The 14,257-nt window shown below is 45.4% G+C and overlaps 1 protein-coding gene across 3 annotated transcripts in view; it reads right to left on the bottom strand.

Moving 5' to 3' along the window:
• KBTBD12 (kelch repeat and BTB domain containing 12) overlaps nucleotides 1-14,257 on the bottom strand; it is an 89,907-nt gene that overhangs the window by 58,732 nt on the left and 16,918 nt on the right. For all 3 annotated transcript variants that reach the window (XM_066352207.1, XM_066352206.1, XM_066352208.1), the window contains exon 2: nucleotides 3,041-4,222. In XM_066352207.1, the coding sequence (XP_066208304.1) occupies nucleotides 3,041-4,110 (1,070 nt within the window). In that variant the 5' untranslated portion in view covers nucleotides 4,111-4,222. The remainder of the gene's footprint in view (nucleotides 1-3,040; nucleotides 4,223-14,257) is intronic.

The following is a 14,257-nucleotide window of genomic DNA, read 5'->3' on the forward strand; positions in this document are numbered from 1 at the left end:
AACTAAAAACAAAACAAAACAAAACAAAAAAAAACGCCTAGCAATATATGGAAAATAAGAAAAAAATTTTGTTTGGAAACAAATGAAGAAATTATATCGGTGTGTTCTATACAGAGTATAATTTTAAAGTATAGACTGGGTATTTTTCATCAACCATTGACATTTGATCATATTTACAGGAGTTTTTCCTCAATTGTTTAGGTCAGCTCTTTCATTCTTCCTCAAAGATAACTTTTTAGTTAAAAAATTTTTGTTTTAGCATTTTAAAATGAAAACAGAGAGAAAAAAATGTCCAGATAAATCCGTAAAATTTGGGAGCATTTGAGATCTTGCTTCCCGGCAACTGTTTTAGTTTTGGCTCAAATAAACTCTAATAAAAAAATTTTTTTTTTCTAAATCCTGTAAAATTTATTAATAAAAATGGGTATGACATAGAAAATAATAGTGATAAAAGCATTCAAAATTCTCAGAGGTTGACAATTTATAAAGAACATATATCCTCAGCTGTTTGTATATCAAAGTAGGGAGGTAAGTAAAGGAGATGAAAGGTGTATCTTTTTGAAAAGAAATGACTGACTAGAATATTAGCCTACTTCCTCTTTTAAGTAAAAAAGAAATACATTTGCCTGAAAAATATTATGAACTGTAGAGTAGAAACAAACTGGAGAGTATCAGGAAAAAAATAAAAGGGATAGAAACAGAAATAACATAGTAGGACTATACCACAAGATGATGATTTCTACACATATCACAAAACTGGCACTAAACTAACCTTCAGCAGCGCTGTAACCATGCAGACGTCTGCTGGAAATTTCATTTAAGCCCAAAGAAATGCTTTTGATAATTTCATCATTTGCCTTGCTGACAATTTCATTATAGGAGGAAATGAGGAGGGCAACTGATACTTCTACCCTAATTCCACCCAATGTGAAAGAGCTGGTGGGTGATTGGAACCTGGATGAGTTCAAGATCGATAAGGGTATAAAGTCAGACATAAGCCATAGGACAGGGAAGCAGTCTTTCCAAAAAAAAAGAAGAGGAGAGATATTTGGGGATCAAAACAGAAACCCATTTTGACAGGATTGAACATTTATTAAAAATAAATTCCAGCCCTGGCTGGTTTGCTCAGTGGTAGAGCGTCGGCCTGGCGTGCAGAAGTCCCGGGTTCGATTCCAGGCCAGGGCACACAGGAGAAGTGCCCATCTGCTTCTCCACCCCTCCCCCTCTTCTTCCTCTCTGTCTCTCTCTTCCCCTCCCGCAGCTGAGGCTCCATTGGAGCAAAGATGGCCCGGGCGCTGGGGATGGCTCCTTGGCCTCTGCCCCAGGCGCTAGAGTGGCTCTGGTCGCAACAGAGTGACGCCCCGGAGGGGCAGAGCATCGCCCCCTGGTGGGCAGAGCTTTGCCCCTGGTGGGCGTGCCGGGTGGATCCCGGTCGGGCACATGTGGGAGTCTGTCTGACTGTCTCTCCCAGTTTTCAGCTTCAGAAAAATACAAAAAAAAAAAAAAAAAAAAAAAAAAAATCCGATGGCAGTGTTGTGGACTGTCTTGATCAGGAAGAAAAAGAGCTCCTTAAAGAACCTGAGGTACTTGTAACAAAAGGCTCTCAAATGGAAAGAAGGTCATCTAACCGAGACCAAATAAAACAAGTAGCATGGACCTATGAGAACCATGTTGGGAAAGCCAAAGCTTCCTCTTCTTTAAGAATTTATATCCTGGTTCTTTAGTCTTTACCTGGCAATTCTGAAGAAGGCTGCTGCTTGTGCTTAGTTACACGCTCTGGCACAGGTCCAGGTCACTTATCCAGGGCCCTGCATTCCTTCCCCTCTCTCTACTAGGGAAGATGAAACATGTTTCCAAAGGATGAATGTGAAAAAGGGACTCTTTTTGTCCTAACTTCACTGTCCAGAAGAATTTCTTTTTCTTTTTCTTTTTCTTTTTTTTTTTCTGAAGTTGGAAACGGGGGGGGGGGGGGGGGAGGCAGTCAGACTCCCGCATGCACCCAACTGGGATCCACCTGGCATGCCCACCAGGGGGCGATGCTCTGCCCATCTTGGCCTTCTAGCGCCTGAGGCAGAGGCCATAGAGCCATCCTCAGCGCCCGGGCCAACTTTGCTCCAATGGAGCCTTGGCTGCAGGAGGGGAAGAGAGAGACAGAGAGGAAGGAGAGGGGAAGGGGTGGAGAAGCAGATGGGCGTTTCTCCTGTGTGCCCTGGCTGGAATCGAACCTGGGACTCCCACACGCCAGGCCAACGCTCTACCACTGAGCCAACCAGCCAGGGCAGAAGAATTACTTTTTGACTGAAACATCTTCACAAACCCTGCTAAAGGGAACTGAGAGGAGAAGAATATTGAAGGAGAACTTACTATCTAGTATATATTCTATGTGCATATTTATATTATTTATCCAGTTAGAGTTAAGAGCTGAATACTCACTGAATACTTGCCAAATGAATAGTAAACGAATATATGTGTCCTCACATACAAGACCCAGGTGATATGTTACTTCTTAGCAGACACCTTGTTACTCCTACAATTCTAGGACTGAAGCATTCCTACAGAGGTTGCAAACATTTCATACTATTGGAGATTTTGGGGGGAAACCACAAATTAAAGATACCAAATGAAAAGTGACAAATAGTAATTTTTGTTTGAGAAAAATTAGTTACTACTCTGAAGTGAGAACTAAAATAAATCAGTTCAAAGGAGTCAGTGATGATAAAATTTTCTTCTGGTTAAAAAGTATATCAAGCTCTTCAAAAACAAAGCATATCGATAAATAAGGAAAGAATGAAAATACAGAATGGAATCACAACATAAATATCTTTAACTTATGCAAATTCAACTATATGTTCTTAACAAAGGGAGAGAAAAATGTTTTTGTGAATTTTCTGTACATGTAATATGTGTAATTACAGTATAATTTTGACTACATGTAATTTAATATGTGATCACTCTTTCAGCAGTATTTTCTTTTACTGTTGCTAACGTCAAAGTCAAAGCAAGATAATTAAAACAAACCAATATAGTGCAAGATACAAACCTATAGATTTCAACATTCTTGTTCTTTTGTCTGGAGAGTCTAGAGGCACTTGCTTCTCCAGCCACAATGATAGCGTTGTTTTCCATAACAACACCAGTACACACGGTTCCTAACCCCTCCCCATACTTGGGAGATGAGATAAAGTAGGTCTTCCGTGATGCAGGATCGTAGCAAAAACTGGCATCCCCATAGTTCTTATGTCTTGACCTGATTCCTGAAGAATTATTGCCAATGCAAAGCAAAAGACTAGTTGTCTCCATGCCGTAACGAAGATTCAGGGGTTGTTGTTGGGGTGTCTTGAATGCTTTGAATGTGTTTTGAATTATGTCGATGCAATTTGCATCACATAGAAGCATTGTGTTTCTTTTTAGGGCTTGTCTTAAAAAAGAAGGATTTATAAGTTCCAATCTAACTTGCTTCAAAAGTTCAACGAGATGCTCTTTGCGCAATTCTTGGTTATGATTTACCCATCTCAGAACTAGGTCCAGAATGCTCTCCTCTCTGGATATGTTAAGGTCATCTGATTTAATAAGTGTCAGAAACTGGTGCACTTCAATTTCTAGTATTTCTTCATGTAAGCTCACCTCAGCAAAATGCTGATACAAATATTTCTTGGCTTGATCAGCTAAATCTTCAGCTCCAATCTGCTTTGCAAAATAATAGATACCAACACAGTTGTAGGCATCCATGTGGTCCATCATATATTTCTGACACACATTGAAGACTTCTTCCATCTGCATAAAATAGGCAGCCATAGCTACAGTCTGCACATTGGCATTATTGATTTCCAAAGCTGCACTGTACATGTAATTTAATATAACTGACACACTTTCTGCTGTGATATCATAAAGTACAACTTCTCTTTGAGTACATTCAAGTAATCCACAGGTGAACATAGCTTTGAAATAAGGACTAAAAGCAGCCAGGACCAGTCTGTGGCAAGGAAATTTCTCCCCTTCTGCTATGAGTACTACATCAATCATTTCTGCTGATTCTTTCATGTTCTTAATTTTATTCAGTAAATTCAAGCTATGTTGGTATTTTTCTTTCCCTTCAATTTTGCACTCCATGATACACTTTCCAATGTTTCTAAGTAAGTCGTCTTTAAATTTAGTTTGATTCTTGAGGGGCTATTTGCATGTCTGATTACTCACAGAGCAACAGAGATGTCTTACAACATTCCTGAGGGAAAGAAAAGAAGCAGTTTTTCTCTGAAAAAAATTTCTCTATAATATTTAAAATGCAGCATTAGTTCTAAGAAGTAACTATAAATAAATATTATTCATCTCAAACAGAATAGTTTAACATTAAGATAACTAACCACTTTTTCATATCTAAAAATAATGTCAATTGTATAACAGTAAATTTTTATATTTCTAATCAGCTGCAGAGATATTTCTAGGGAGGCAGAAAGTCCATCCTCCCATGGTGAATAACGACAAAAATAATAAGATGGGTACATTTTGCAATTCCACTTCCAGTTACCAAATACAGCTGCCCTGCAGGCAGAGGATACAGAGGCATTAGGTAACGTTCTCTCTGACGAGATGCAACATCACCTAAAAACATATGTGCACCTCCCAAAAAACACACCCAAATGTTGAAATGGTCAATTCACAAAATCACAACCTGTGGTTTGCCTTATAAAGAAAATCAAACATGTAGTATAGCTAAAAAAATTACAATATGGAGTATAACTGAAAAAAAAAATAGTCTCCTAAAATTCTGGTCAAAATTTGAATTCAAAACAGCGGCTTTGGAAAGTTGACTTGAGACTTCAGAACACTTGAAACTTATAGCTAAATCATCCTACACTTAGAAAATGACAAAAGTGCCCTGGCCGGTTGGCTCAGCGGTAGAGCGTCGGCCTAGCGTGTGGAGGACCCGGGTTCGATTCCCGGCCAGGGCACACAGGAGAAGCGCCCATTTGCTTCTCCACCCCTCCGCCGCACTTTCCTCTCTGTCTCTCTCTTCCCCTCCTGCAGCCAAGGCTCCATTGGAGCAAAGATGGCCCGGGCGCTGGGGATGGCTCTGTGGCCTCTGCCTCAGGCGCTAGAGTGGCTCTGGTCGCAACATGGCGACATCCAGGATGGGCAGAGCGTCGCCCCATGGTGGGCAGAGCGTCGCCCCATGGTGGGCGTGCCGGGTGGATCCCAGTCGGGCGCATGCGGGAGTCTGTCTGACTGTCTCTCCGTTTCCAGCTTCAGAAAAATGCAAAAAAAAAAAAAAAAAAAAGAAAATGACAAAAGTTATTCAGTCTCTCTCTCCTCCCTCCTTACCCAGTCTTCTCTTTTTCCTTGCAGAGTAGCAGAAACTGCATCACTTCTTGACTTAAAAAGCACTAGTTTAATTATTAAAAGTCTCTTTAAGCTAGTTAGCTCATCTTCATTTTCCATAGAGAAATAAAAATAGGCTGATTCAAGGAAATTAGCTGTTTTGATTTAATAAAGCACATTCCTAGAGTCAGAAACCTTAATGTGAGGAAGGGCAATCTCAAGTCTCTGGCACCCCTTCTAGTTTGTACTTGGCTGTAAATTGCATAAAATAAGAGTAAACATTAATGGTAGAAAAGTCAGAACTAGGAGGGTAAAAAAAAAAAAAAAAGGAATCTGATCATTTCAACAAGGTGAAAACAAAATTTGTCAGTTTTAAAGGTTATATATTTTCCAAATCTCTGTGATCCTGTAAAGCATTAGAAATCTCACGTCTCAATAAGGAATGGCATTTTTTTTTCAGTGCTAAATGAAAGTTCTTTTCAGGAAACAAGTGTTAAGCATGATAGACATGTTTAATTATATAATGGCAATGACAATACGTACAAAAAAGGAATTATAACAACTAGTCAGTCTTAGAACTTGTATACTTGAAATACAAATAAAACCCTTCTTGACAGATTCTCTGGCATTAATAGCTCAGTTTTATTTTAATAAAAGCTTAAGACTTTCTTTAAAAGGGTTTGCAGATTAAAAGTGAAACTTCGCTTTTTGCTTTTTTTTTTTTTTTTTTAGAATTTATTTTTTACAGAGAATCCAATTACAGGCTAAGAGTTTATTATGTTGCTGAACTCTTCTACATACCTTATGACCATCTCAAATCATATGTAGGGTTACATTATATGTAAACACATCTATCCTTTTTTTTTTTCTGTATTTTTCTGAAGCCGGAAACAGGAAGAGACAGTCAGACAGACTCCCGCATGCGCCCGACCGGGGTCCACCCAGCATGACCACCAGGGGCGATGCTCTGCCCCTCCGGGGCATCGCTCTGTTGCGACCAGAGCCACTCTAGCGTCTGGGGCAGAGGCCAAGGAGCCATCCCCAGCGCCCGGGCCATCTTTGCTCCAATGGAGCCTCGGCTGCGGCTGCGGGAGGAGAAGAGAGAGACAGAGAGGAAGGAGAGGGGGAGGGGTGGAGAAGCAGATGGGCATTTCTCCTGTGTGCCCTGCCCGGGAATCGAACCCGGGACTTCTGCACGCCAGGCCGACGCTCTACCACTGAGCCAACCGATCAGGGCGTAAACACATCTATCACCTTTACAGATGATAGTTGTTATGAGGAAGGAAGGGCAGGGTCCCTCTTCCCTGAAAAGGAGGAAAGAGCAGAATGCGGGGTGGAGCCAGCAGGAGTAACTGAGTCAGCCAGTGATAGATTAACTGCATCTCAAAGTTCTGTAAATGGGTGCTTAGAGCTGCTTGCAATACCAAACAAAAATAGCAGGATCTGTATGTAACTATGACCAGTGATCTGGAAACCCCTTCCGTCCCTGCTGATCCCACTGAAACTTTCCCTCCCCTCTGAGTCCTGGGAAACCTTGAACAAAGGAATCATGTGCCCATTGCTTAGATACTGTAAAGGTTATATAACCTGTAAGAAAATCAACTTCGGGGAGCCTGTATTTTGGAGCTACAAGCCCCACGTGCTCTGCCAGCTTTAATAAATTCTCTTCCTTCATTGATTAAGTTATCTGAGTGTCTGTACAGATTTTGGTGAATTGGCTGGGAAGCAAGCAGGAAAGACACCCACATTTGGCAGACTTTGGGTACCCTACTGGGGAGCCCCCAAACTGTCCAGTATAAGCGCCCGCTGAGTATGCACCAAGAATTTTCCCATGTGGACACCTCACAGGGCAGAAAGGGGAACTCCCATCTGTCGGTCCCAGCAAGATTTAGATAAAGAAGGAATGGGAACAAGGGTGCATCAGAAGCACGGTAAGGCATACCTGGCAAGAGTGAAATCCTGTCCTACTGGGAAGAAGGGAGAACTGATCATCCTCCAGAGAGTCACTAATCGCCCTCCAGCCCTCCGTAGAAAGACACTGGGAGAAGGACCCGACTCTCTCCCACAGGGTCAAAGCGAGTGTTGGGTCCCAAACCACAGTTCTATAGGGCGCCTCATATGGCTAAGAGGCAGAATTGCATGCTGATGGTTTATATCAGCCGGCCATAAGCCAAGAGGGCCTGCCATTCCCATGAGGGGAGTGGCCAGTGATGGACTGAAGCGAGTGGCATCCCTCCAAGTTTCCCCTACCCTTCCCCAAGTCCTTTGTGTGGCGTGACTGTTGTCTGTCATGGGAGGCATGGGAGGTTCCCAGGAAAAACCCACTCCCCTTTAGCCACGGCGGTCAAGAATTTTAAGAAAGAGTTCTCAGGGGATTAAGAGGTTACTATGTCCCTAGGGAAATGGAGGACCTTGTGTGAAGTAGAGTGGCCAACTTTTGGGGTAGGATGGCCAGCAGAAGGACAAGTCTGTTGAACAGAAGGTGTGGCAGGTAGTCACTAGAGACCCAGGCCACCCCGACCAGCTTCCCTACATAGACACTTGGCTCACACTATTCTGCACCCACCCACTCGGCTTAGAGGTCAGGCTTCTAGAGTATTTATAGCAAAGTGTTCCACCAGACCCAGAGAGCCACTGAAGCAGCCAAAGCCAGAAATTTTAACCCCTAGTGAGCCAGAAAAAGCAGAAACTCTGGCTCCTCCACCTTACTTGCCAGTAAGGCTCTCCTGTCCATACCCCACTCTCTGTCCATCCCAGAGACGGCCGCTGACTCAGGCCCATCTTCATCAGATTTATCAAGTCCCAGGATAAGCTCGCCTGAGCCCAAGCTGGAGGTGACTCCTACTGCCCTGCTAGAATCAGGCCCAGGCTCTCTTACGCTGGATGGGAGATTATGCTCAAAAACAATGCCTGGTATGCAGATGCCTCTGAGAGAAGTAGGAAACACAGTGATAAATTAGCAGGGGAATATAGTAGAACAACGGGTGCTGGTATATCAACCTTTCACCACCACCGACCTCCTCAATTGGAAGCACCACACTCCCTCTTTTTTTTTTTTTTCATTTTTCTGAAGCTGGAAACAGGGAGAGACAGTCAGACAGACTCCCGCATGCGCCCGACCGGGATCCACCTGGCACGCCCACCAGGGGGCGACGCTCTGCCCACCAGGGGGCGATGCTCTGCCCATCCTGGGCGTCGCCATGTTGTGACCAGAGCCACTCTAGCGCCTGAGGCAGAGGCCACAGAGCCATCCCCAGCGCCCGGGCCATCTTTGCTCCAATGGAGCCTTGGCTGCCGGAGGGGAAGAGAGAGACAGAGAGGAAAGCGCGGCGGAGGGGTGGAGAAGCAAATGGGCGCTTCTCCTGTGTGCCCTGGCCGGGAATCAAACCCGGGTCCTCCGCACGCTAGGCCGACGCTCTACCGCTGAGCCAACCAGCCAGGGCCACACTCCCTCTTATACAGAAAAGCTTCAGGCCCTAATAGATCTCATGCAATCCATATTCCAGACCCACAGTCCTACATGGGCAGATTGCCATCAATTGCTCCTCACTCTGTTCAACACAGAGAAAAGACGCCAGATAATGCAGGCGGCAACTAAATGGCTAGAGGAGAATGCTCCTGAGGAACACCAGATCCCCAGGAATATGTAAGGGTCCAGGTGCCAGGAGAGGATCCTAAGTGGGACAGGAATGAAGAAGAGGGCTTGAGATGGCTCAGGAAATATACAGAGGCTCTCCTCCAAAGCCAATGGAAGGGAGGCCAGAAGGCCACTAATATCAATAAGGTGGCAGAGGCTTTGCAGAGGAAGGATGAAAATCCAGGTGACTTTTATGAGAGATTGTGTGAGACCTACAGAATCAATACACCTTTTGATCCAGAGAACCAAAGAATGGTTAACATGACCTTTGTCAGCCAGAGTGCAGGAGATATAAAAGAGAAGCTCCAGAAATTTGAAGGCTTTGCAGAAATGAACATATCGCAACTCCTAGAAGTAGCCAATAAAGTCTATGTGAGTAGGGAGACTGCAAGCAGAAAGGAAGATGAGCGCTGAATGCAGAAAGAGGCAGAGTTCATAGCTGCTGCCTTCCAGCAGAAGGGCAAAGGAAAAGCTCCCTTATTTGAAAATGGATAGAAGACAGGCAAGGCCAAGAAAGGGCAGTCAGGTAGGACTCCCTTGCGATGTGATCAGTGTGCCATCTGTCGGGGAACCCATCATTGGAAAAATGTATGTCCCAACCAGGACAAGGGGGAGGGGTGCTTGCCAGCTGCCTCCTAAGGGGAAGGTACCTCGTTCAATATAGCTGGGGAGTCCCTCTTGGACTGAGGGTAACCGGACTCAGGGGCCCCCATTGAGTCTATAGTCCATGTGGAGGTAGGGGGCCAGCAGATGGACTTTCTGATTGATACAGGGGCTGAACACTCAGGGGTGACCTGACTGGTAGCGCCACTCTCCACCCGTAGAGTGGACATTATAGGAGCTACAGGAACACAGGCCGAACAGGTGTTCTGTCTGCCCAGACCCCATAAATGTACAATAAGAGGTTATGAAGTTATGTATCAGTTTTTATACAAGCCTGGCTGTCCAGCGCCCTTGTTGGGACACGATCTGCTGAGCAAATTAAGTGCTACTACAGCTAGCGCTCGACTTACGACCATGATTGGTTCCGACAGACCAGTCGTAACACGATTTGGTTGTAAGTTGAGTAGGCTCTATGTACAGTACTGTGAAATGATGTTATAAAAATCTTTTTTTTTTTTTTTTTTTTTTTTTCATTTTTCTGAAGCTGGAAACAGGGAGAGACAGTCAGACAGACTCCGCATGCGCCCGACCGGGATCCACCCGGCACGCCCACCAGGGGCAACGCTCTGCCCACCAGGGGGCGATGCTCTGCCCATCCTGGGCGTCGCCATGTTGCGACCAGAGCTACTCTAGCGCCTGAGGCAGAGGCCACAGAGCCATCCCCAGCGCCCGGGCCATCTTTGCTCCAATGGAGCCTTGGCTGCAGGAGGGGAAGAGAGAGACAGAGAGGAAAGCGCGGCGGAGGGGTGGAGAAGCAAATGGGCGCTTCTCCTGTGTGCCCTGGCCGGGAATCGAACCCGGGTCCTCCGCACGCTAGGCCGACGCTCTACCGCTGAGCCAACCGGCCAGGGCATAAAAATCTTTAAGTCACATTTTATCATAATGTTCTTTCATTATTGTTATATATCATCATTTTCTTTGTTCATTTTATGGCATTTGTGTCATTTCTGTGCCATTTTGTTTCTTATTTTTACATTCGTCAGGTTTAAGTAAAACACTGCATTACTAGTACAACTGGTTTAATATTTGCAAAGACAATTTCCTCTTGGTAGACATCTTGGGAGGGGTTTGATGAAAAATATCCAAGACACAAAATACAAATTGCTGTACTGAGTCTGGGATAACAGTTGAAATGGTGCACGCAGAGATGGTAGTGCTGCCGGAAGCTGGTCCGCACTGTCCTACGCCCAGCTGGGCAACGCTTGTGCTGCCAGACACGGAGCAGTTGTGGCTAGTGATTGTGGTCATAAAGTCGAATGGTCATAAGTTGCATAGGTCGTAAGTCGATCAATATTTGTATACCTTTTGCTGACAATAGCTGGTTGGACTTACAGGTGCCTAAGCCTAGGCTTGTTCTAACTATAACCATCCCCAGAAGGAGGAGTGGAAGATTTTTGCTACCAAATCTGAAAAGCTACCAAGCCAAAAACTAATTCAAAAATACCCCAAAGTCTGAGCTAAAAAAACTCCCCAGGGCTGGTAATAAACCAAGTGCCAGTATGGATAGAGTTAAAGCCTGGGGCACTGCCTGTCAGCTGGAAACAATACCCGATTTCTAGGGAGGCCTTAGAGGGACTCCAGGTACATTTATGAAGGCTTAAGGAGCATGGCATTTTTATCCTGTGCCAGTCACCCTGAAATACTCCTTTTCTCCCTGTCAGAAAACCAAGACCAATGATTATCGGCCAGTACAGGACTTGAGGGTCATAAATGAGGCAGCAGTGACTCTGCACCCAACATTATCAAATCCTTACACACTCCTAAGCTTCCTCCCTGCTCAAGTCTCATGGTTCACTTGCTTGGACTTAAAAGATGCCTTCTTTAGTATAAGACTGGCTCCTGAAAGCCAGGAACTGTTTGCCTTCCAACGGGAGGACCCGGCTATGGGGGCAAAGGTGCAGTACACCTGGACTAGGCTCCCACAAGGGTTCAAGAACTCTCCCACCATCCTTGGGGAAGCCCTCACTTGGGACCTCCAGAGGTTTCTGGCACAGGACATTGGATGTGTCCTCCTTCAGTATGTCAATGACCTGTTGCTAGGTCATGAAACTCTCCAAAGATGTGCTCAAGGAATAGATGAGCTTCTATGTCATCTGGAGAAGAATGGATATAAGGTCTCAAAGAAGAAGGCTCAGATCTGCCAAAGGCAAGTAAAATACTTGGGTTTCATTCTTCAACAGGGGGAAAGGAGGCTAGGAATAGAATGGAAACAACCCAGTTATGTCATTCGGAACATCCCAGTCCCCACCACGAGGAGACAAGTTAGAGAGTTTCTGGGTGCAGCAGAATTCTGCCATTTGTGGATCTCCAACTTTGCAGTACTGGCCTTACCCCTCTATGAAGTCACAAAGGGGGGAGAAAAAGAGCCCATGGACTGGGGGCTGGAACAGGACTGTGCCTTTCAGACTCTTAAAAAGGAATTACAAGTTGCCCCACTGTAAGCTCTTCCTAACCTAGCAAAACCTTTTGTGCTGTACATCTGAGAGGGGAGAAAGACAGCAGTGGCTGTATTAACCCAGGATTTGGGGTCAGACCAATAGCCTACCTCTCCAAGCAACTAGACGAGGTTGCAAAAAGCTGGCCACGATGTTTAAGAGCCTTAGCAGCCACTGCCATGCTGGTACAAGAGGCTGACAGACTAACTTTAGGACAAAACCTAAAAGTGCAGGTGGCACATGCAGTAGTGACTCTGCTGAACGCCAAAGGACATCACTAGCTCACTAATGGGTGCCTCACTAAGTACCAGAACTTATTATGTGAAAACCCAAGACTAGTAATAGAGATGTGTACCACTCTAAATCCAGCAACACTGCTCCTAGTGAATGAGGCAAAAGCCACAGCTCAATTGCACAGAAGTGCTTGATGCACTATACTCCAGCCAGCTGGACTTGCTAGATCAGCCCCTACGGGAGCCCGACTGGGAGCTGTATGTAGATGGAAGCAGCTCAGTCAACTGAAGGGGAGAAAGGCAGGCGGGGTATGCAGTAGTGACTCTAACAGAGACTATAGAGGTGCAGCCTCTACCTCAAGGCAGTTCTGCTCAGAGGTCAGAACTGATTGCCCTGACTCGAGCCTTAGAGCTCAGTGAAAGCAAGAGAGTATCTTTACAGATTCCCATTTTGCCTTTCTCAGTCTCCAAGTATATGGGGCAATTTGCAGAGAGAGAGAGGACTCTCAACTGCTGGGGGAAAAGATCTTAAATATCCAGGAGAAATTCTCCAGCTACTGGAAGCAGTCTGGAAGCCAAAACAAGTCCACTGCCGGGGACACCAGAAGGGAGGAACAGTAGAAGCCCAGGGAACTGCCAGAGCAGATGAGAGGCGAAGAGGGCTGCTACCCTGCCCTACCTCAGGGTGCTATAGCCCCTCTCATCCCGTGGGTCCCGGAACTTGCACCCATATATTCCGAGGGAGAGAAAAGGTGGACAGAGAGAGAAGGGGCCAAAGAATTAAAGGACGGCTGGATGCAACATGCCAGGTGGTAGAATTGTCATCCCCCACCTGCTGGGGCCAACAATAGTCCAGGCTTTGCATCTGGGACAAGAAAAGACAGAAAAACTACTAGGGAGATATTTCTATAGCCCTCTCTTGGCAACCTTAGCCAAGAAAATCAGTCTGCTCTGCTCAACCTGATGTCAGGATAATGCGAAACAAGGACCTTCAGTGCCCTCCTCCCCGGCCCCAGTATTCAGTCCTACAGGTCAGCCCCCTTTGAGGCACCAAGGTGCCCAAAAGTCAAGGTTACCAGTACCTGTTGGTGTTAGAATGCATGTACTCCGGATAGGTAGAAGCTTACCCCACCCGGACTGAAAAGGCTAGAGAAGTAACAAGGACGTTGCTCAGAGAAGTTATTCCAAGGTTTGGACTGCCACTTTGGATAGGCTCCGACAATGGCTTAGCCTTTGTGGCTAAGGTAGTACAAGGAACAGCTTAAACATTAGACATCACCTGGAAGCTTCATGCAGCACACAATCCTCTGGCTCGAGAAAGGTAGGATGCATGAATAGGGCTCCGAAGATAAGGCTTAGCAAATTATGTCAGGAAACAGGTCTCAAATAGGTACAGGCTTTGCCTCTAATATTGTTGAAGGTTCAGTGCACCCCCTCCAGGAACACCAGGTATTCACCTTATAAGGTATTATACAATAGGCCTCCCCCAATATTATGTAGTTTTCCAGGGACACCTCAAGAATTAGGAGAAATAGAACTACATAGGCAATTAGAAGCTTTAGGCAAGGTGGCCGGCACCATATCTAACTGGGTACTAGACAGGGCTACGATCAGTTTGCCCCTGTCCATTCTTTTTCCCCAGGAAACCAGGTGTGGGTCAAAGATTGGAATTGAGCTCCCCTCCGACCCAGGTGGAAGGGACTTTACACTGTGATCCTGACTACTCCCACTGCTGCCAAGTAGAAGGCATACCTGCCTGGATTCATCACAGATGGCTGAAGCCTGCAGCCCAGTGGTGACGCCCTCAGGGACAGCAGTGACTGACCCTGCCAATCCTTTTAAGTTGACTCTGAGAAGGACAACATGCCCTGTTCCAGCCACAAACCGGGAGCTGACTGGTCCATGTATGACCGAAGCCTAAGGAACCTCGCTGTGGGGTTCCTTATCATTGGACTCTAGAGAGGAAGAAGAAC

Source organism: Saccopteryx leptura, chromosome 11, assembly GCF_036850995.1.
Source record: "Saccopteryx leptura isolate mSacLep1 chromosome 11, mSacLep1_pri_phased_curated, whole genome shotgun sequence".
NCBI lineage: Eukaryota > Metazoa > Chordata > Mammalia > Chiroptera > Emballonuridae > Saccopteryx > Saccopteryx leptura.